Here is a 21,740-nt window from a genome sequence, read left to right on the forward strand (position 1 = left end):
TATCCGTATGATTATTCAGATGAGAAATCTAGGACGCATTCTTGACTCTTAAGTCTTTCTTCTGTATTTAACAAACAGCCAGTTTCTGTTATATTTGCTGCCTAAGTCTTTCCCATATCCAGATACTTCTGTCTCTCCTGGCTGCTACTACTCTTTTCCTACCATCAGTTGTCTTTAGTTTGGCTATGGTGGTTATTTTTCCTTTATCTAGTCTTGACTCTCCAAACCATTTTTCCTTGTAGCCAAGGTGGTTCTTAAAGAAACACTTGTAACTGAAGCTCCTTGATGGCTTCCTATAACCCTATAATAAAATCCAAAATTCTTAATGTAGACCTGATATGATATGACTGGTTTAGCTCCTAGGCTTCTCTTTATGTGACAGTCCCCTCCTTCCCCATACCACAACCATATTGGACTCTCATTTTATTGATCTTTGCCACCTCATGACCTTTCTGTTCTACTTGGAACATGCTCCCCTCATTCTTTTATCTGGCTTATTATTACTCACCTTTCAGACCCCCTTTCATCACTTTCTTTAAGAAGTCTTTTTTAACCCACCAAACTAGATTGGATTCTACTTTACACACTACCGTGGCACTTTGCAGGGAAAAAAAAGCTAGAGTCAATACTGTGCCAACTTTAGTAGTACCAATCCAAAGTGGGATTTTTTTTTGGTAATAGATAGAGCTCATGACCTTAGTGACCTCATGACCTCTACCCCACTGAATAAAACCCTCTACTCGACGACTTCTTTACCTCCCCTACTCCAGTAATAGTACTGTTTTCTTTGTACTTATGTAGTGCTTTATTCTTTTCGCAGCATTTTTATTTCCATATTTTATTTTGATTCTTAAAACAACTTGTGGTGTTTAGGGCAGAATTTTTTTCTTTTTTTTTGAGTTGGAGTCTTATTCTGTCTCCCAGGCTGGAGAGCAGTGGCATGCTCATGGACACCCCAGCATCGACCTGCTGGGCTCTGGCAATTTTTCCGCCTCAGCCTTCCAAGTAGCCAGAACTACAGGTGCGCACTACCACGCCCGGCTAATTTTTTTTTGTTCATTGTAGAGATGAGGTCTTGCCAAGTTGCCCGTGCTGGCCTCGAACCCGCGGGCTCAGGCAATCCACTTGCCTCAGCCTCCCAAAGTGCTGGGATTACAGGCTGAGCCACTGAACCCAGCCAGGGCAGAAATGTTAACTCCATTTTACCTCTGAGGAGACTATGACTGTAAAGAAGATATAACTTAAGTTTAAGTAAGTCATTCTAAGTAATTTGTTTCAGGTCTATTCTGGTAGTTTTTTTTTACCACTTACATGAATAATGTCATTTTTCTTTATGAATAACACAAACATGTGCCTAAGAAGAATTATTGAGGGGTTAAGTGGTAATGGTTTGGCTTCGTAAAATTCTTCAGTTGGTATACGATCAAATCTTCAGCATTAGTTTTAAAAAATGTATTTTTTTTTTAATATTCTAGCTTGAAATTCAGAATCATCCTTTTTTTGAATCACTCAGCTGGACTGACCTCATACAAAAGAAGATTCCACCACCATTTAATCCCAATGTGGTAAGTATATTTTCAAACCTTTCTTTCTAAAACAGTTACGCACAGAACTACAGTGCATTAAAATTTTGGAAATAGATCTCAGAATGGAGTGATTGCCTAAATATGCATGAAATACGTCACCCAGGGTTGTCCACTACAACTAATGACTGGCTGACTCATTTCATATAGTGCATCCAGAAACTGACTGTTTCGAAAATGATTCCATTAGGGACAGTTTCTGTCCCAAATTTCTAGAGTTTGTAATAGAAACCTAGGACTCTTAAGAATTATATTTTCTGAGCCCGCGGGTTCGAGACCCACATGGGCAACTTGGTGAGACCTCATCTCTACAGTAAGTCAAAAAATTAGCCGGGTGTGGTAGCGTGCACCTGTAGTTCCAGCTACTTGGAAGGCTGAGGTGGAAGGATCACCAGAGCCCAGCAGATCGAGGCTGTGGTGGCCGTGAGTGGCCACTGCACTCCAGTCTGGACAACCGAGTGAGACTCCAACTCAAAAAAAAAAAAAAAAAGAATTATATTTTTCTTCAGATTGAAAATGCTGGCAGAATGTAGTTATCCCCAAATAAAAGCATCATTGGTCACATTAGAGCGTTAGAGACTCCTTTTAAACAACATGGAAAATGGAAGCAATGTTGACTTCACTGTTAGCTAGTTCTAACTTTGTCTCCCTGCTCATCTATGTTTAATTAGAGTTTAAGCCTCTCCACACTTTTTTTTTTTTTACTTTTTTTTAACTTTTTTTGCTTTTTTCTAACATGGGCTGTGAGGTTTAATTTAGATGGCATTTGCAAAAGCGTCTGAGTGCACACAGTAGATAGTCAATTAATTTTAGTTCCTTTCTCCCTTTCTCTCCATTTAGGAACTTGTCTATTAAGTAGTTATTGTTAACTTAGTTAGAAAATACAAATAAGTAGGATGTGGGCTCTGTCTTACGGTTTATTAAAAAAATAAACTATATAAAGAAAAGAGTTTAGCACATATTAGGCATTCAGTATTTTGACTGAATTAAAATAGATAACAAAACAAAAAAAAAGATGCCTCATAATAACGTATGATTACACTTATGGGGGGAAAAGCAGTTGACAGAAATTGTCTTTGACGCTTACACTCCCAGTGAACAAAGGAATTAATTGATTTTTTTTTTTAGTCCCATTGGTATTTTATATTTTAATAGGGCTAGTTACTAGGAAAAGGAAGATTTGGATTATTGACCATGCTGGGGTGGACGTGAGCATGCCACTGCTATCCAGCCTGAGAAACATGATGAGACTCCAATTTTAAAAATTTTGTAATGTCTTTATCAGTTGTTATATTAATGCATTTGATTTAATAAGCAGTTTGTAAACTATAAAAGCATTAAACAAATGTGAGACTAGAATTTGCATGGGGAATGGTTGACACACATGTCTGTGTGAGTTTGACCAGTATAGTATAACTTCCTCTGAAGAGAGAGGACGTGATGTGGAGCTGCAGTGGAAATAGCCTGGCTATGCTCCAAAATGGGTCATTCAGAAGCCATATCTCTGGGGTTGGTCTGAACCTAGGGGAGAGACTGGAACCATCATAACAATTCTGTAGCCTGAAAGAAAATGTTTGTTTCTAGTTCAGTGAATTCCCTTATATTAATGGTTTTTAAAATTAGTTTAGTGTTTAAGGGTTTGGCTGAGGTGAGAAATGGTTACTGAGGAAGTAAAGAGTTCAGGAAGGGACAGATTGGATTGAGTGTATGTATTAGTACCAGGACATATTTATGCTATAAATTTCCAAATACAGGAGAAGAGAAAAGGAATGAACTTTGTGTCCAACTGTGTGTCCAGCATTGTGTCAGGTCCTTTATATGTATTGCCTTGGTTCCTCTGAGGAATTAAAACCTAGGTATACATCTGACTCCAAACCATACCACCTAAAAGTCAAGTCCTAAGATAATATTTTTTGTGTATAATCTTGAAGTGATGAACACTTTTTTTTTTTTTTTTTGAGAAAGCAGAATTTATTGAGAGGATGGAAAAGCTCCTATAGTGGGAGGGGACCCAAAGGGGTTGTCCTGAAGATCACTTTATAAAGTACAATCCACAACCCAGAAATCATAAAAGAAAAAAATTGGTAGAGTTGACCACTGAGATTTAGAAATATCTACATTTAAAAATACTACAAATAACATGCTGGGCGCAGCAACTCATGTCTGTAATCCCAACTCTTTGGGAGACTGAGGTGGGAGGAGGACTGCTTGAGCCCAGGAGTTCAAGACCAGCTTGGGCAACATAGTACAACCTTATCTCTACAATAAATCAAAAAATTAGCCAGGCATGGTGGCATGTGCCTCTAGTCTCAGCTACTTGGGATACTGAGGCAGAAGGATCACCTGAGCCCAGGAAGTCAAGGCTGCTGTGAACCCTGATTGTTGTGATCATGCACTGCACTCCAGCCTGGGTGACAGAGTAAGACTCCAGTTCAAAAAAAAATACAGCAAACTGGGGAAATTGTTCTTAGGACATGAAGCACTTTTACAAATAAATGAGAAAAAATGACCAACAACCAATAGAAATGTGGACAAAAGGCACAAAACTTGCAATTACAGGGAAAAAAGAAAAGGTAGTTTTTAATTATATGAAAAGATGTTCAAATTCACAGTTGAAGAGTGCAATATTAAACCATAACAGGTTATCATTTTTCACATAACAAATTAACACAGATAAAAAAGTTAGCTCTTCTAGCTGGGCTCAGTGGCTCAGCCTGTAATCCTGTGCTTTGGGAGGCCGAGGTGAGTGAATTGCCTGAGCCCGCAGGTTCGAGACCCGCCTGGGCAACTTGGTGAGACCTTATCTCTACAATAAAAAAAATCAAAAAATTAGCCGGGTGTGGTAGCACGCGCCTGTAGTTCCAACTACTTGGAAGGCTGAAGCAGAAGGCTTGCGGTGGCCAGGAACGTGCCACTGCACTCCAGTCTGGACGACGGAGTGAGATTCCAACTCAAACAACAACAGCAGCAGCAACAAAAGTTAGCTCTTCTAGAGTATAATGAAATTATACACTAGTTTCAGTTCTTTACATGTATCCTTTTAACTTAATCTTAACAACAATCCTATGAGATACTATTGTTATTTTCCATATATTATGGATGAGAAAAGGTTAAATAACTTGCCCAAAAATTTAGTTAAAGTTGCAGAACTAGAATTTGAATTTCAGACATTCTGAAGACAGAGCCTTCACTCTTAACATAAGGTTGAGTATCCCTTAATCCAGAATGCTTGGGACCAGAAGTATTTTGGATTTTGAAGATTTTTGGATTTGGGGATATTTGCGTTATACTTACCAGTTGAACAGCCTAAATCTGAAAATCTGAACTCTGAAATGCTTCAGTGAGCATTTCCTTTGAGTGTCATGTAGACTCTCAAGAATTTTTGGATTTTCAGATTTGAGATACTCAACTTATATTATTCCTGTCAGTACTGACCATGAGGACATTACAAAGCCAAGTCAAAGGACATTTACTATCTATCTTCATATGTGTCATATTCTGGGAATTTTATGTATTAACTCATCAGATCCTCACGACAACATTAAGAGAGGTAGACAATAGTATTCTTATTTTACAGAAGAGGAGACAAGCTCATCGAGATAAAGTAGTTTATACAAAGAATTACAGCTAGAAAATTTCATAGCCAGAATCCAAGAGCCCATGCTTCTAGGACTATGTATAAGAATTTGATGCGGACAAACATACATACTTATATATATGTATATAATTTTTAGCATTCTTTGTCCTCTGTGGGGGATTTTCTCATATGGAAGGATCTAGCATTCTGGGTTTCCCAGTCTCTGCTCAGTTTGTAGATGTATCAAGCTAACTATTGTCCTTGGCTTATAATATCTACTCTGAATTCCTGTCTGTTTACCTTAGTTAGACTTGATGACTTGAACATCTTAAGGATTCCCTTCCCTGTAGAGCAAAAATAGCCTAGAGCTTCAGGGATGAACTTAAAAAATGAATCACCTGAATTGGTATCCTGGTTTTTGTCTGGAAATATACTGGAAAGGTAGAGATTATTGGTTTATATCAGATTTGTAAAGGTAGATTAGAAACCACTGCCTTCGAGCCTAAACAGCCACTGTGCTTCTATTTTCTGTATAATTGGACCCCATAGCCCTTAGAGCTAAGGATACCCTAGCCAAATGCTTCATGGCTTTCTTTGTAGCACAATAAGAGTCACTTTTAAAATTTTACTTATAGCCCCTTCATTCCTTTATCAGAAGGCTTCACCTACCCAGGATTCAGATACTGAATGGATAGGCATTTTATGGAAACTCAAATGCAAAGTACCATCCTGAAAACCTACCTGAGCCCCTAAGAAATGGGATTAATTACCGGCTAGAATTTCAAATTAGCGTAAGTAAGGTCTCTGTGAGCCTTCCTCACTCCACCCAAAAGAACTTTATCTGTTAGAACAGATAACTTCACCTAAATAATAAAGGTCAGGAAAGGAAAAGCAGAAAAATGTTTTAAAGAAGTGAATTAGGAAGACATCTAAACTTGCCAGGAATAAATACACAAATTTATAAAGGAGTTTCAATAAAGGACTAAATTAAAGAAAAGCTAAGGTGAATAATACTATGCTTTTGATGTTTTAGGCTGGACCAGATGATATCAGGAATTTTGACACAGCATTTACTGAAGAAACAGTTCCATATTCTGTGTGTGTGTCTTCTGACTATTCAATAGTGAATGCCAGTGTATTGGAGGCAGACGATGCATTCGTTGGTTTCTCTTACGCACCTCCTTCAGAAGACTTGTTTTTGTGAACAGTTTGCCTTTCAGAACCAATTGAGCAAATATAAGTCTACTGATGGAACTGAAATTCCTATTTGTGTGAATATACTCAAATATGTATAACTAGTGCCTCATTTTTACATATAATGTTGAAAACTATGAAAAAATGTGTTTTCTGCTATATGCAAGAAAATAGGGCATTTCAAAGAGCTAAGTTTTGATTAAGATTTGTATCCTTGTTTATTAAGCTTATTTTTAAATAGAAATTTTAAAAGCTGTTATTCTTAATGTTAACCTATTTTTAAAGAAAACTTTTTTGCTATTGACTGTTTTTTTCCCTCTAAGTTTACACTAACATCTACCCAAGATAGACTGTTTTTTAACAGTCTGTTTCAGCTCAGTTAACTTATATTAATACCTTTGTAACTCTCTACTATGACTTTTGTTATCAAATCAGAACTATGCAATTGGTACATGGTTGTTACAGAAGAAACCATATCTTTCCCTGAAGTCACTATTTGAAATAATCAGTTCATGGTAGGATTAAAGCATAAAAGTATAATTAACACATTGGCTGCTAGTTAACTTGGAATAATTGTTCATTCTGCAGGTCATTTAAGAAGTAACAAAAGGAAATCACTTGCTTTTGAAATACCAATTCAAATTTGTGGATTATTTTTCCTATGGAGGAAAATAAAAGTTCAATGGTTAGAAATTTTTAGTGTTCCCAAAGATCTGAAGGGTAATAAAGTACTGCTGGGTTTTTTAGGCGGTACCAAACATGAATGTCTCTGTGTCATATATTTATATTTCAGATATAGTCTATTTATGTTCCTATTGATCCTTTGAATGTTTACTATACTGTTAAATAGTTCTAAATATTTTTATTTGCTTTTGCAAGTAGCTATCTCAAAATTCTCTTTCTAATTAGTTAAGCAAAAAAAAAAATTGAGCTTTATAGAATATTTGCTTAACTGGAAATTAAAAAGTAAAATAACCAATTATGGCTCAATTTAAATGTATGTAATTTCATTACAGTGTTACAAAAGTTAAAATAATTCAGGCAGATGCATATTTGTATCTTATGTATATTAGAAAAAGTACAGGAAACTGCCCTTAAGATTATAACATACCAATTAACATGCTTGTATAGGTAAAAGAGAATAATATAGAAAAGCTACAAAAGAACGCTTAACTTGAAATTCTGATTCTTAGCTTAGAGGTTTTTCCAGTCATGTAGGAAATATTGTGAAAGAATTTAATGACCCAACTTAGATGCTCCGAGAATAAGCATCTCTTCCATCTATTTCTTGAGAATGATATCACAAAAGCATTTTTCACCAATGCTCTGGCTTTAAAATGTTAAACAGAATTTATAGGGGGTAGGGGAAGGGCCATATACTTTTGTTAGGTTAACAATATTTACATCCAATACACTGAATCTTCCTTTAGAGGTAAGACTTTAATACTGCACTGTAAATATTTTGTTTATTTGGCACTACTGTAAGTTTAACTTTTACACAAACCTCTTTGCTTATTATAAAGCAAAATAAAAATTGTAATTTCTTGTATGATTTTCTTTATACTCAGTCATTTCTTAATTAAACTGCCAAAAATTAAAGTACAATGTTGTATATTTTTAAAATCAAGTTTAAGAGAATTTTGTTGTTTCTCAGATCACAAGAAATACAAATCTATATAGTATAATAAAACTAGCAAAAAGATTAATGATCATCTAATGTCTGTCATTATTTGAACTTAAAATTGATGATGGTTACAATGATCATTACAAAATGAATTATTTATGTGTGAGAGGAAAAGTGTAAAATTTTAATAGAAGAAATTTGGACATATGAATTACTAGATTGTCATGGGTTGATGTGTATAATACCGAGGGAAGAAAATTTCTACCAAGTTTCAAGTTTATCTTTTCTCCCATAGCATAAGTCTTCTAGAAAAATGAGATCGGGCACAGTGGCTCAGCCTGTAATCCCAACACTTTGGGAGGCCAAGGCGAGAGGATTGCCTAATTCTGGGGTTTGAGACCAGCCTGGGCAACTTGGTGAGACCTCGTCTCTACAATAAATCACAAAATATTAGCGGGGCATGATGGCATGCATCTGCAGTTCCAGCTACTTGGAAGGCTGAGGCAGAAGGATCACCTAGGCCCAGCAGGTCAAGGCTGCAGTGGCTGTGAGCATGCCACTGCACTCCAGCCTGTGCGATGGGGAGAGACTTAGACTAAAAAAAAAATAAAACTATATGCTCTTTGGATAGTTGAACCATTTCATGTCATTACCAAAGTAAATTCAAAGGTCTATATGAAGGCAAAAACAACATTCTTCATGTTACCTGTACCTTTTATTTTATTGCCTATGGTATAATGCAGGGCTTCCCAACTATTGTCATATTATAATACCACTGATAATTACATAGTGCATCTGGCACACCTGGGGAATACGTGCCAAACATAGGGCATAGTGGCTCAAGCCTGTAATCCCAGCAATTTGGGAGGCTGTGGTGAGGGGATTGCCTGAGCCCACAGGTTTCAGAACAGCCTGAGCAACTTGACGAAACCTCATCTTTACAGTAAATCAAAATTAGCTGGGCATAGTAGCACGAGCCTGTAGTTCTGGCTACTTGGAAGGCTGAGGTGGAAGGATAGCCTGAGCCCAGCAGATTGACGCTGGGGTACACTGTACTCCAACCTGGGCGGTAGAGTGAGACTCCAGCTCAAAAAAAAAAAAAAAAAACTGTACACAAATATTTTGTACGTCACTCTTTTGTACATATATACATTCTGAAACATCAGAGTGAATAGGCAGGAACACTTTTAGTAAATCTGGAATGAGCTTTTCAGTACAGTGTATTAAAACTGATAATCCTTCATACATGCAATTTGGAAGTTAGCTCTGTTTTTGGAGTTGGTTTTTCTGCTGCTTACCTTTAATGGCAGTTTTTCCTTTTGTTGGATTTTACAGATTTTTCTACTCCCAAGGTGATTGTTATATGTGTCTTAGAGTCCATTTGGGCTGCTAGACCAAAATACTGTAAATTGGGTGGCTTATAAACAACAAACATTTATTTCTCATAGTTCTGGAGGCTGGAGTCCAAAATAAACGGTATTTTGGTATCTGATGGGGGCTCTTCCTCACAGATGGAGCCTTCTCACATGTGAAAAGGGGCTAATTAGCTCTCTGAGTGCGTTAATCCCGTTTACTAACCAAAAGCCCCACCTCTCAGTACTATCACATTTGGGATGAGACTTCAGCATATGAATTTTGTGTAGATACAAACATTTAGACCACAGCAATATGAAACCCTGAAGTGTACGTAGATGAGTTTCAGGTGACTTGAGTGCCTTGAAGTGATGTACCAAGTTTTCTGTGTAAATGAGATCAGTGGGCGTAAAGGAGAGGGTTCTTTGCCACTTTTCCTTTACTCACCTAATAGATAAATTAGGGGCCAGCCATGGTGGTTCATACCTGTAATTCCAGTGCTATGTGAGGCTGAAGCAGGAGGACCAGTTGAGACCAAGTGTTCAAGACCAGTCTGGACAACATAGTGAGACCCTGTCCTTGCAAAATAAAAAAAAAATATTAGCCAGGCATAGTGGCATGTGCCTCTAGTCCTAGCTACTCAGGAAGCTGAGGCGGAATGATTGCTTAAGCCCAGGTGTTCTTGGTTACAGTGAGCTATAGTTACAACAGGGCACTCCAGACTGAATGATGAAGTGAGACTCTTGTCTCTTTTTAAAAAATAAGAAAAAAAATTGGGAAGAAGAGAGAGTCATTATTCTCTAAATTTCCTAATGGCATTCCAGTGGGAGGTATATGAGATGGAACCAGAATTATTTTTTTGAAGGGCAGGCCCCTTGTGGTACAGGCTTCTCCCACTAGGTAAGTGTTCTAGGAACCCATTGGCATCAGTGTGCCAACTAGCATTGTTGAGAGGCTGCATTCAGCTTCAGTGAATTTTTCAGCGTGTTTGCCCATTTCATGATGGATGATTTATAAGCATACCTGCCCACACCACACTGAGTGTTCAGCGGTTTTGGAGCAAAAATATCATGACCCCCATTGTCCCATCCTACCTATTCACCTGATCTCATCCCAAGAGGTTTTTTTTTGTTGTTGTTTCCCCAGATGAAAAAAGACCTCAAAAGGAAATATTTTGCAGAAGAGGTAGAAGAGATGAAACAAAAAATGGCAGAAACACAAAAGGCTTCAAGATTGATGAGTTCAAAATTGTTGTGAGCAGTGCAAAAAGTGTCTCAATAGGTGTATTGCATCAAATGGAGGGTTCTTTGAAGGTGACTGAAGTTTAAACGTGTAAGAATAAATACACAATTTTTTATAAACCTGGGTTTTTTGAGTCACCCCCTTGTATTTCATTTATGTAACGTTTTTTGTCTTGCCAGTGTTGTATAATCTTTTGTCTGTAATCCTTTAAACATATTGCTTAGTAGCTAAAGGACTCCACACAGAAGTATTTCTAATTTCACTGCTTTTTAAATATTATGCCCATTTGTACAGGGGTAATTGAGTCATAAAGAAAAGTTGTTAGCTGTCCCCAAATTTAATTTTTTCTGTAATTGACCAGTCAAGAGAGTGAGGAACAATTTAAAGCAATATTATACAAAAGAAAAAAGTTAACAGAGAATTATCAATTGAGTGATATTCATAGCAGTGAAGTAGCCAAAGGATCCTGGAAATAAAAAGTAACTTATTTTTACATATTGTACAGAAAGCAGTTTAAAATATATTTACATCACTCTTTAAACCCTGTTACTGGATTAACCAGGTACATCTGGTGATTTTACAAATCTTGCATTCAAATGTGGCTTGTAAATTTTTACTATAAATTCTTTTACAGGAATGTGTCTCATAGGTTTATCTTTTTTTCTAATATTTTTTATCAATTTGCTTTATGAAGTAGCAGAAGCTTTCACTTCAGTTTTAGTTAAATATTTGTGAGAGAGTCTACAGTGAGTTGTCAGTATATGTAAGTTTTTGTTTTATTGGTTAACTCATAGAATTCAGAAAACTTATATACAGTAAAGTCAGCCCACTCAAATGGTCAAATTTGATCTCAGCATGTTGGAGTTTTTCCTGTTATTCCCAAACAATAGTTAATATAGACTTGCTGTGTTAAATTTTTCTCATATGTCTCAGTGATAGTAAATAATAATGCAGAAATTACAGCTGTTAAGGATACATTGCAGTTCAACACTATTACTTGCCTACTTTAATATATCTCCTAGCTGTATACATCAATCAAATAGCAAAAACAAAGCTATACTTCAACAATAGACTAGATCAAGTAGAAGAAAGAATCTCAGAATAAACCTCAAAGAATAAATCTCAAAAACCTCTGAGGACACGTTTTTGAAATAATTCGGTCAGATGAAAATAAAAAAAATAGAATAAAAAATGAGCAAAGACTTTGCGACATCTGGGGCAACATAAAGTGACTAAATATACAAATCATCAGTATTCCTGAGGGTGAAGAGAAAATGAAAGGGTTAGAAAGGAGGCCCAAACTTCGCCTGTATGATGACCACTTATGTACCTAACCCTAAAATGTACTCCACATCTTTAAAATAAAATTTAAAAATAAAGTATTAGAAACCTATTAATTGAAATGATAGGTGAAAACTTCTCAAGTCTATCTAGATTTAGACATTCAGATACAGGGCTCAATAAACCCTAGGCAGATAAAATGGAAATCGGTCTTTTCTGCAGTACGTTATAATTAGTCTAAAGTCAAAGAGCAAGTTCTAAAAGCAGCAAGAGAAGGGCATCTAGTCACATATAAATGAAATCTCATCAAACTAATGGCAGATTTCTCGGAAGAAACCTTACCAGCCCGAAGAAAATGAGATTATATATTCAAAATGATTAAAGAAAAAAATACTGTCAGTCAAGAATACTGTATTCAGCAAAATTAACCTTCATAAATGAAGGAGAGATAAAGTTTTTCCCAGATAAGCAAATGCTGAGGGAATTTGTTACCAACATCACTTTTCACAGAATTGGAAAAAAAAAAAATCCTAAAACGCATATGGAACCAAACAAGAGCCAGGATAGCCAGAGCAATCCTAAGCAAAAAAAAGGTGGCATCACATTACCTGACTTCAAATTATACTACAAGGCTGTAATAACCAAAATAGCATGATATTGGCATAAGAAGAGACACATGGACCAATGGAACAGAATAGAGAATCCAGAAATAAACTCAAACAACTACAACCAACTGATCTTTGACAAAAGAGACAAAAAGACACACTGAGGAAAGGACAACTATATTCAACAAATAGTGCTGGAAAAACTGGATAACTGCATGCAGGAAATGAAACTTGATCCTGTCTCTCACTGTATAGAAAAATTAAGATGGATCAAAGACTTAAATGTCTGACCAGAAACCATAAAAATCCTAGAAGAAAACCTAGGAAAACTCTTCTTGACTTTGGCCTAGGCAAAAAATGTATGACTAAAATCCCAAAAGCTAATGCAACAAAAATAAACAAGTGGGAATTAGTTAAACTAAAAGCTTCTGCACAGAAAAAAACAAAACAAACAAACAAAAAACAACAGCAACCTACAGAATGGGAGAAATTACAAACTGTATACCTGACAACTAATATCTAGAATCTACAAAGAAGTCAGCAAGAAAAAAGCAAATGACTCCATTAAAAAATGGGCAAGTGACATGAACAGACATCTCTCAAAAGAAGATATATGTGGCCAACAATCATATTAAAAAATTGCTCAACATTATTGTCATTATTAATATTAATGCAAATTAAAAACACAGTGAGATACTACCTTACACCAGTCAGAATGGCCATTTAAAAAAAAAATCAAGGCCAGGCTCAGTGGCTGAGCCTGTAATCCCCACATTTTGGGAGGCCAAGGGTGAGTGGATTGCCTGAGCCTGCAGATCCGAGACTAGCTTGGACAACTTGGCGAGACCTCATCTCTACAATAAATTAACAATTAGCCGGGCGTGGTGGTGCGTGCCTGTAGTTTCGGTTACTTGGAAGGCTGAGGTGTCAGGGTCGCCGGAGCCCAGCAGGTCGAGCTGGGGCGGCTGTGACCATGTCACTACACTCCAGCCTGGGTGACAGAATGATATTCTCCAAAAAAAAAAAGCAAAAAACAATATTGCCAACACACAGAGGTGGTGAAAAGAGAACACTTATACACTGTTGGTGGGAATATAAATTAGTACAACCTCTATGGAAATTTCTCAAAGAACTAAAAGTGGATCTATCATTTGATCCAGCAATCCCACTACTAGGTATCTACCCAAAGGAACAGAGATTGTTGTTTTTAAAAAACAAACAAACAAACCCTGCATTTGCATGTTCATCGTAGCACAATTCACAATTGCAAAGGTCTGGAATCAACCTAAATGCCCATCAACTGATTAGTGAATAATGATCCACTGATATAAATATGATTATATATAGACCATGGAATACTAATCATCTGTCAAAATGAATAAAATAATGTCTTTCATCCTAAGTGAACTAACTCAGAAACAGGAAACCAAACACCACATGTTCTCACTTATAAGTGGGAGCTGAATTAAGAGTCTGCAGAGGTATCAAGAATGGTATAATGGACACTGGAAATTCAGTAGGGGGAAAGTAGGAAGGGGTAGAGGAATGAAAAATCACGTGTTGGGTACAATGTGCATAGATGGGGGTAGAAGTCCAGACTTTTTTGCTGCTATACAGTGCATCCATGTAACCAAAAACTATTTGTATCCCCTAATGTTATTGAAATAAAGAAAAACAAAAACAAAAACAAAAAAGAAAAACTCTCCTGGATGGTCTAGGCAAAGAATTTATGACTAAAACCTCAAAATCACAGGCAATAAAAGCAAAAATAGACAAATGGGAGTTAATTAAACTAAAAAGCTTCTACACAGCAAAACAATCAGGAGTGAAGAAACAACCTGTTGAATGGGAGAACATATTTATAAACTATTCGTCCAACAGGGGACTAATATCCAGAATATATAGGAACTCAAACAGCCCAACAGGAAAAAATCCAGTAAGCCCATTAAAAAATGGGCAATGTGTGAGCTATGACTGTTGTGATCATGCCACTGCACTCCAGTCTGGGGTCAGAGTGAGACTCTGACTCAAAAAAAAAAAAAAAAAAAAAAAAAAAAAAGTTGGACAAAGAACATGAACAGACATTTCTCAAAAGAAAACAAACAGCCAAAAGTGATATGAAAAACTCAACATTACTAATCACCAGAGAAAATGGGAATCAAAACCACGAGATATTATCTTACCACAGTTAGAATGGCTATTATCAAAAAGACAAAAATAATAAGATGTTGGTGAGAAAGCAAAGAAAAGGAAACTCTTAGACACTGTGGGTGGGACTGTAAACTAGTACAGCCACTATGGAAGATATTTTTCAAAAAACTAAAAATAAAATTACTATTTGATCCAGCAATCCCATTACTGAATATCTACCCCAAAGGACAGATACTGTAGAATTCTATTTATATGAGGTACCCGAAGTAGTCAAATTCAAGGTTACAAAGAACAATATTGTCAGGGGCTGGAGGAGGGAAGAATGGGGAATTATTCTTTAATGAGTACTGAGTTTCAGTTTGGGAAAATGAAAAAAGTTCTAGAAACAGATAATGGTGATGATTGCACAACAATGTGAATGTACTTACTGCCACTGAACTTAAAATGGTTAAAATGGGTCTGGGCACAGTGGTTAACACCTGTAATCCCGGCACTTTGTAAATCTGAGGCAAGAGGATTACTTGAGGTCAGGTGTTCAAGACCAATCTGAGCAAGGTAGCCAGACCTTATTTCTACAAAATATCACAAAATTAGCCAGGCATAGTGGTGGATGCCAATAGTCCCAGCTATTCCAGAGGCTAAGGTGAGGGGATAGACCGAGGCCAGGAGGTTGAGGCTGTGGTGAGCCATAACTATACCACTGCACTCTGCCCTGGGAGACCAGAGTGAGATCTCCAAAAAAAAAAAAATCTTTAAATGGTACATTTTATGTATATTTTACCACAATATAAAAAGAGAAAAACCCCATACCCATTAGAATCACTCTCCATTTCCCCCAAAACGCTAAGCAACCACAAATCTACTTTATACCAGGGGTACAAAAGAAAAAAAACCCCAAATACACATTTTAAGAGATGTTCACCATACTCTGAAGTGTCTGGATGCTGATGGTAACCATTTGAGCACCTCTTGTAATTACAAAAGTCAAACGCGACTTGTATTCATCTTATTATAATTTCTCCTTTTTAAAAAATGTGTATACTTTTTTGGCACCCACTGTATATAGATTTGCCTATTCTGGACATTTCATATAAATGGAATCCTATAATATGTGGCCTTTTGTGTCTGACTTTTTTCACTTGCATAGTGTTTTCAAGGTTCATCCATGTTATAGCATGTATTAGCATTTCATTCCGTTTTATGGCCAAAAAATTACATTATATGCTGCACCACATTTATCCATTGATCAGTGATGGCCATCTAAGTTGTTTCCACTTTGGGACTACTATGAAAAAAAGACCTGCATTTGCATGTTCATGGCAGCACAATTCACAATTGCAAAGGTCTGGAATCAGCCTATATGACTTCGTGTGCTGACATGTTTTCAGTCATTTTGGGTGTCAACATAGCTACAGCTATAGCCACATATATAGCGGTAAAATTGAGGGGTGATAACCTCTTGTTTAGGCCTTTGAGGGCGTACTGCGGTTTTCCAAAGTGACCAGGCCATTCTGCATTCCCACAGGCACGGGCACTCTTAACCTGCGATAACAACGAAAACCAGAGGCAGCCCTGTCTTCTTTCCCTTCGCTGGGAGGGAGCGAGAGTGAAGAAATTACAGCGGTGGACAGAGGAGGACGCGGACGGTCCCGGCAGCCCCCGCGCGCGCCGCCCACGGCTGGGAGGGCGCGCATGCGCGCTAGAGCCCCGCGCCGGCGACGCCCACGGCGGCACGCGAACCTGCCGCGCGCCGGGTGGGTGCTGAGCTTACGGGGCTGGGGGTCCCGCTGCGAGAGGTTGCTGCGGTGGTTGGGAGGGACCCTGCATCCCAGCGTGTGAGGTCGGATTTGCGGTCACCCGCTTGGTCGTGAGGTGTTTTCCTGCGGGTCTTCCTCTCGTCAGCTCATCTTCGGGGCCGACGGGCGAGGAGAGAACACACGATCCGCGCCTTTTCTGAGTGAAGCAACGCTTGACTCCCTTAGGCCGTGGGGAGAGACTTAGAGACTTCGAATTTTATCCTTTTCCGCGTATTTCGTGTTTTCCCACAGGCTTTCAGGTCTTTTCCTCCGTTTAATCCCCTTCCTTGAAAATGCATCCATGCCCAGGACCTCCGCTTTCCATGGTGACACGCGGACTTGAACGCTAGCTGTTGGGGACGCCCTGAGCCCCAGGCCTGACTTACGTCGCCCTCCTCCTGCCTGTGTCTTTCGGGGCGTCCCAAGGGCCCGCCACAGTCACCATATCTGAAATGAACTTCTTATTTCTCCACGCTTCTCTCTGGGTTCCCAGTCTCCGTGAGAGCAGTGGCATCCCCCCAGACCCATAAACAAAACCCACTTGTCTTCTGATTGCTCTTTCTCCTCCATGGTCTACGGACACTGGTGAAGTCTTTAAAATTCTAGAATCTATCTTCTCCATTCCATTTCGTTCCTGATGCTCCGGATGGGCCTATCCGTCGCTTAGCAACATGGCACTAGCTAGAAACTTGGTGGGGTCTTCCACTATTCCAATCTACTTTCCACGTTGACTGCAAGCACTGTTTTCCAAAATGAGAATCTGACCGTGTTACTCCCAGTTTTTAAAAACTTTGATGACTTCCCTTTGTCTATATAATCATCATGGACTTCCAAAGCTTTCATAATCTGACCTCACTCAAACCACTTCATTATCAGTCGTATCCCTTCACTCAGCCCTGGAAACCTAATAATGAAGCAGAGAGGTGGTGTCCTGAACACAACACAGCACTTCAAGATCATCGTGCTTATGGCAACAGAGAAACTCTGAAGTTTCACCTTTATATAATAGCAAAAAGGAACGCCTCAATGACTTTTCTTTAGGAACTAGTCTGAACTGTAGGGAGCACTGATGTGGATCCAATAGTGTAGGACTGATAGTGGGGATGGAGGGTGACCCCTATCTCTAGATCACTTTCTCCTCCTTCCCTTCACCTCTTCTCCAATTAGTGAAATATTCATCTATCAAATATCACCTTTAAAGTAGAATCTACATCTTCTCTATGACCTCACTGTCTTCAAACAAAAGGTCCTAAAACAATAGAAAATATGTCCCATACACAAGGATGCTTGTGAAATATTTAATATATGTTGTTCCTTTCATGCTTCCTAGTATATTCATATTTCTTTTATAGCACTTAAACTGTCATGTGATTGTTTACATATATAGTCTTTCCTCATGTACACTTTTGGAAGGATAGGACCTACATTTTACTCATCTGTGTATCCTTAGTGGCTAAGGGCAGTCTAGTATCCAATAAACAATAGATACCAAATAAGTATTTGGTAATGAATGAGCAAATGTATTAGTCATTATTTCTGACTTCTTTAAGTTGGCAGCTCTTGAAAGGCTCCGATCTTAATCATTTTATTCCTAGATTGTATTATAATTATTAGCATATACTGTTTTCAGTTAGTGTTTGCTGTCTTTAAATTAATTTCATATATTCCACTCTTTACTCAACACTATGGTTTAATATTTATGTTGGTCACTGACACAAGATTTAAAACTGGAAGAGGCCTTAGTCACTGAAACAATCCTTTCATTTCCAACAGATAAAGATACTGAGCAAAGAGAGGTCAGGTGTTTTCCCTATAACAACTAGGAAATACTGGGTCTAGCACTGAGTTCTCAGATTTCCCAGGTTCGTACTCATTCCACTGATTTTGTTACTTAGAATAAATTTATGAGACAATTTTTACCACTTTCATTTTTTAAACATCTACAAGGAACTCTCATCATCCAATATTGTTTATTTCAACTAGCATTTTTTGAAGTACGTACTCAGTAAAGAGACTTTTGAGGACCCTGTTCTAAAATTTGCCATCTTGTGGAGGAACTCATAATTAACTATTGGTAAAAGTGATATTTGGCAAAAGAAAACTAAGTTTCATTTCCCTTTAGGTAGGAATTTTTTTTAAGTTGAAAATTTTGCCTACTGTTATTTCACTCTCAATTTTAAGTTTAATAGTTTAAGCTATAAGAGCGCTTCAAACATAACATTATTTTATTTTGTTTCTAGGTTTTCTCATCTTTTCTGTGAGTTTCACCATGTGTAGTCTTTACTGACAACTGTGGTTTAATCAATTAGTTACAGAGAAGAATCATTAACTAGGAGACGATGTCAAATCTCAAAATGAAAGACGCTGCCCTTATCTATCTTGACAGAAGTGGAGGCCTCCAAAAGTTTATAAATGATTGCAAGTACTATAATGGTACGTTCAGCAAGGGTGACTTTATTTTGGAAACTTTCAAATAAATTCCTATATATAACTATCTTTTATGTTTGTGTATTTTCACAGATTCAAAACAAAGCTATGCTGTCTATCGATTCAATATTTTAATAAATCCTTCTGATATTGTTGAATTAGATGCTGAACTTGGAAATCTCATTTTACACCAGCCTTTAAAAGCTGCTCAAGTTTTTCAATCAGTAAGTCAAAGAAAGAAAGAATTTTGTGCCACATGGAATCTTTGGTAACTTTTTTATTTGTTTGATACCATAGGTTTGTTTTATTGCTGTTAAGACTCTCTCATTAATTGGACAATTGCAGACTGAAATGCAAGTAAGTTTTAGTTAAATTTAACAAAGAAAACCCAAGTACAAACTTTCCTAATGACTTGTAAATAAAGATTTTTACATTCATAGTTTTTTTGTTTATTAAAAAGAATACATTTTTTCAAAGTTCAATGGAATATCTTACATATGCGTCTTTATCTCCTATATTATCACTAATAACGTTAAATATTTTAATAACAAAACAGTTCAAATATACCTAAATGTAAAGAGAACAACGCAGCAAACCTCTGTAGATCTATCACTCAGATTCAGTGTTACATTATTTTGCCTTACCTGCTTCATCAGTTTTTTTTCTGACATATTTAAGAGCAAATTCTATTATTATTTTACCCCTGCATACTTCAATATCAACTCTAAAAATTATGAACTTTTTTTTTTTACTGAGTAAGCAGGAATTTATTAGAAGATAGGAAAACTCCCTGCAGTGAGATGGGACCCAGAGAGGGGCCCCAAAAGAGGGTTGTCTGACTTTTTTTTTTATATAACCAAAATGCCATCATCCCTTACATCAAAGCCCTTAACAAACTAACGATTCATTGGTATCATCTAACATTCAGCTCATATTTAAATGTATGCAGTTGTCTCAAGAATGTCTTACTATTGATTTATTCAAATCAGGACCAAAACAGTGTTCACACATTATAATTGGTTCTTACATCTCATGAAGCCTCTTTCAATCTAGAACCATTCCTTCTCTCTTTTCCTTTGTGTATCATTGACTTTTTGAAGAAACTAGTTAATTATTCTGTCACATAACCTGGATTTGTCTAATTGCTTCTTTGTGGTGCTGTTTATATTATTTCCCTATACCTCATATTTCTAAAATAGAAGTTGACCCTGAAGACTTTTTAGATTCAGATTAAACTCATTTTGACAAGAATACATCATAGTGTCATGTATTTCATATTGCACTATATCAGGAGGAGATAATATCTGTTGTTTTACTTTTAGCAGTGTCATAGTTGATCAGTGGGTTCAGGTGATGTCATTTCAATATCTCCATTATACAGTTTTCCATCAACTTTCACCTAATGGTTTTAGCAGTCATTGATGTTCATTGTCTAGAATCCATTATTTCATTAGGAGTTGAAAATTTGCCATTTTTCTTTCTTTTTTTGAAAGCAGGATTTATTGAGAGGACTGAAAAGCTCTCACCGTGGGAAGGGACCCAAAGGGGTTGTCCTTTTTTCTAATTTTAGTATTCTTTCTGAATTTATAACCTGAAATTATTCTGTAAGATAATTTTTCTCTCATCAACTATTAGGTTACTCTGAAATATAGTTTGTATAGGAAAAGCAGGATAAATATTTTATTCTTTGCCTTTCTAAATTTTTAGAGAATAATAAATTGAAATCTAGCAACCTCCAATAATGACCAATTTTTTGGCTTTTGTATTTTTCTTTTAAATATGAGGAATTCAGGCCAAGTTCAGTGGCTCAGCCTGTAATCCTTGCACATAAGGAGGCCAAGGCGAGTAGATTGCCTGAGCTCGCGGGTTTGAGACCAGCCTGGGCAACTTGGCGAGACCTCATCTCTACAATAAATCAAAAATTAGCTGGGCATTGTAGCGTGGGCCTGTAGTTCTGGCTACTTGGAAGGCTGAGGTGGAAGGATCACCAGAGCCCAGCAGGTCGACACTGGGGTGACCATGAGTGTGCCACTGTACTCCATCCTAGGCAACAGAGTGAGACTCCAACTCAAAAATAAAATGAAAAATGAAATGAAATAAAATAAAATAGAGGAACTTAGGAACTTTGTAATATATTTGATATGTTTCAGTAGATTTATCATTTTTTTGATGCTTGTATTTTCCTACCTTTGGTCATTGGGGAGTACCTTCAAGTTTCCTCTTAGGTTTCACTTATGCCATTGTTTTTTATAGCCCCTTTAGTTGCTGACACCGCTCCCGGCCACTGCAGCCTCGACCTGCTGGGCTCCGGCGATCCTTCCACCTCAGCCTTCCAAGTAGCTGGAACTACAGGCGCGCGCTACCATGCCCTGCCGATTTTTTGATTTATTGTAGAGATGAGGTCTCGCTGCCCAGGCGGGTCTCGAACCCGTGGGCTCTGGTAATCCACTCACCTCAGCCTCCCAAAGGCACGGGATTACAGGCTGAGCCACCGAGCCCGGCTAAATCAGAATATTTTGAGGTCTTTCAAATCCTCGTGTATTCAGGTGTCTGCCACACATAGAGCCAGCCCTCCCTCCCTGCTCCCCCTCCCCCCTCCATGGAGCCAATTCACGGAAGACTTCTATGGCCCAGCTTCATCAGAAAAGAAAGGGAGCGTGGCTAACTTACCTCGTAGACCAGACCTTAGTAGGGGGTTTCAGTGTGGTCATCTGTCCCTGGCTTTTCCACACAGGCTGCAGGAGTGACTGGCATGTGGAAACAGATCATCGGGAGTGGAAGCTACTGAAGTAGCAGAGAGACCAGAGGGGTTTGTTGGCTCCTAGCAAGTGTCCTGATTTTCAGCCTCCCAAACCGACCCTACCCCAGAGAGGGTTCCTGTCTCTCTGTGTAGAGGCGGTTAACCCA

General features: G+C 37.7%; 2 protein-coding genes across 3 annotated transcripts in view; both read left to right on the forward strand.

The window, feature by feature from the left end:
- LOC103276866 (serine/threonine-protein kinase Sgk3) overlaps window positions 1–8,060 on the forward strand; it is a 144,805-nt gene extending 136,745 nt beyond the window's left edge. Inside the window, exons 18-19 of the mRNA XM_008074318.2 lie at window positions 1,476–1,565; window positions 6,194–8,060. Of these exons, the coding sequence (XP_008072509.1) occupies window positions 1,476–1,565; window positions 6,194–6,364 (261 nt within the window). The 3' untranslated portion in view covers window positions 6,365–8,060. The remainder of the gene's footprint in view (window positions 1–1,475; window positions 1,566–6,193) is intronic.
- Window positions 8,061–18,641: 10,581 nt separating this feature from the next.
- MCMDC2 (minichromosome maintenance domain containing 2) overlaps window positions 18,642–21,740 on the forward strand; it is a 46,668-nt gene continuing 43,569 nt past the window's right edge. The window contains exons 1-3 of one of the 2 annotated variants that reach the window (XM_008074319.1): window positions 18,642–18,839; window positions 18,927–19,057; window positions 19,131–19,190. In XM_008074319.1, the coding sequence (XP_008072510.1) occupies window positions 18,746–18,839; window positions 18,927–19,057; window positions 19,131–19,190 (285 nt within the window). In that variant the 5' untranslated portion in view covers window positions 18,642–18,745. Of the gene's footprint in view, window positions 18,855–18,926; window positions 19,058–19,130; window positions 19,191–21,740 lie in introns of both variants that reach the window. The other variant, XM_021707128.1, reaches the window with a different exon arrangement.

This window comes from Carlito syrichta, unplaced genomic scaffold (assembly GCF_000164805.1).
Source record: "Carlito syrichta isolate Samal-C Ts95f unplaced genomic scaffold, Tarsius_syrichta-2.0.1 Scaffold316389, whole genome shotgun sequence".
Taxonomy (NCBI): Eukaryota; Metazoa; Chordata; class Mammalia; order Primates; family Tarsiidae; genus Carlito; species Carlito syrichta.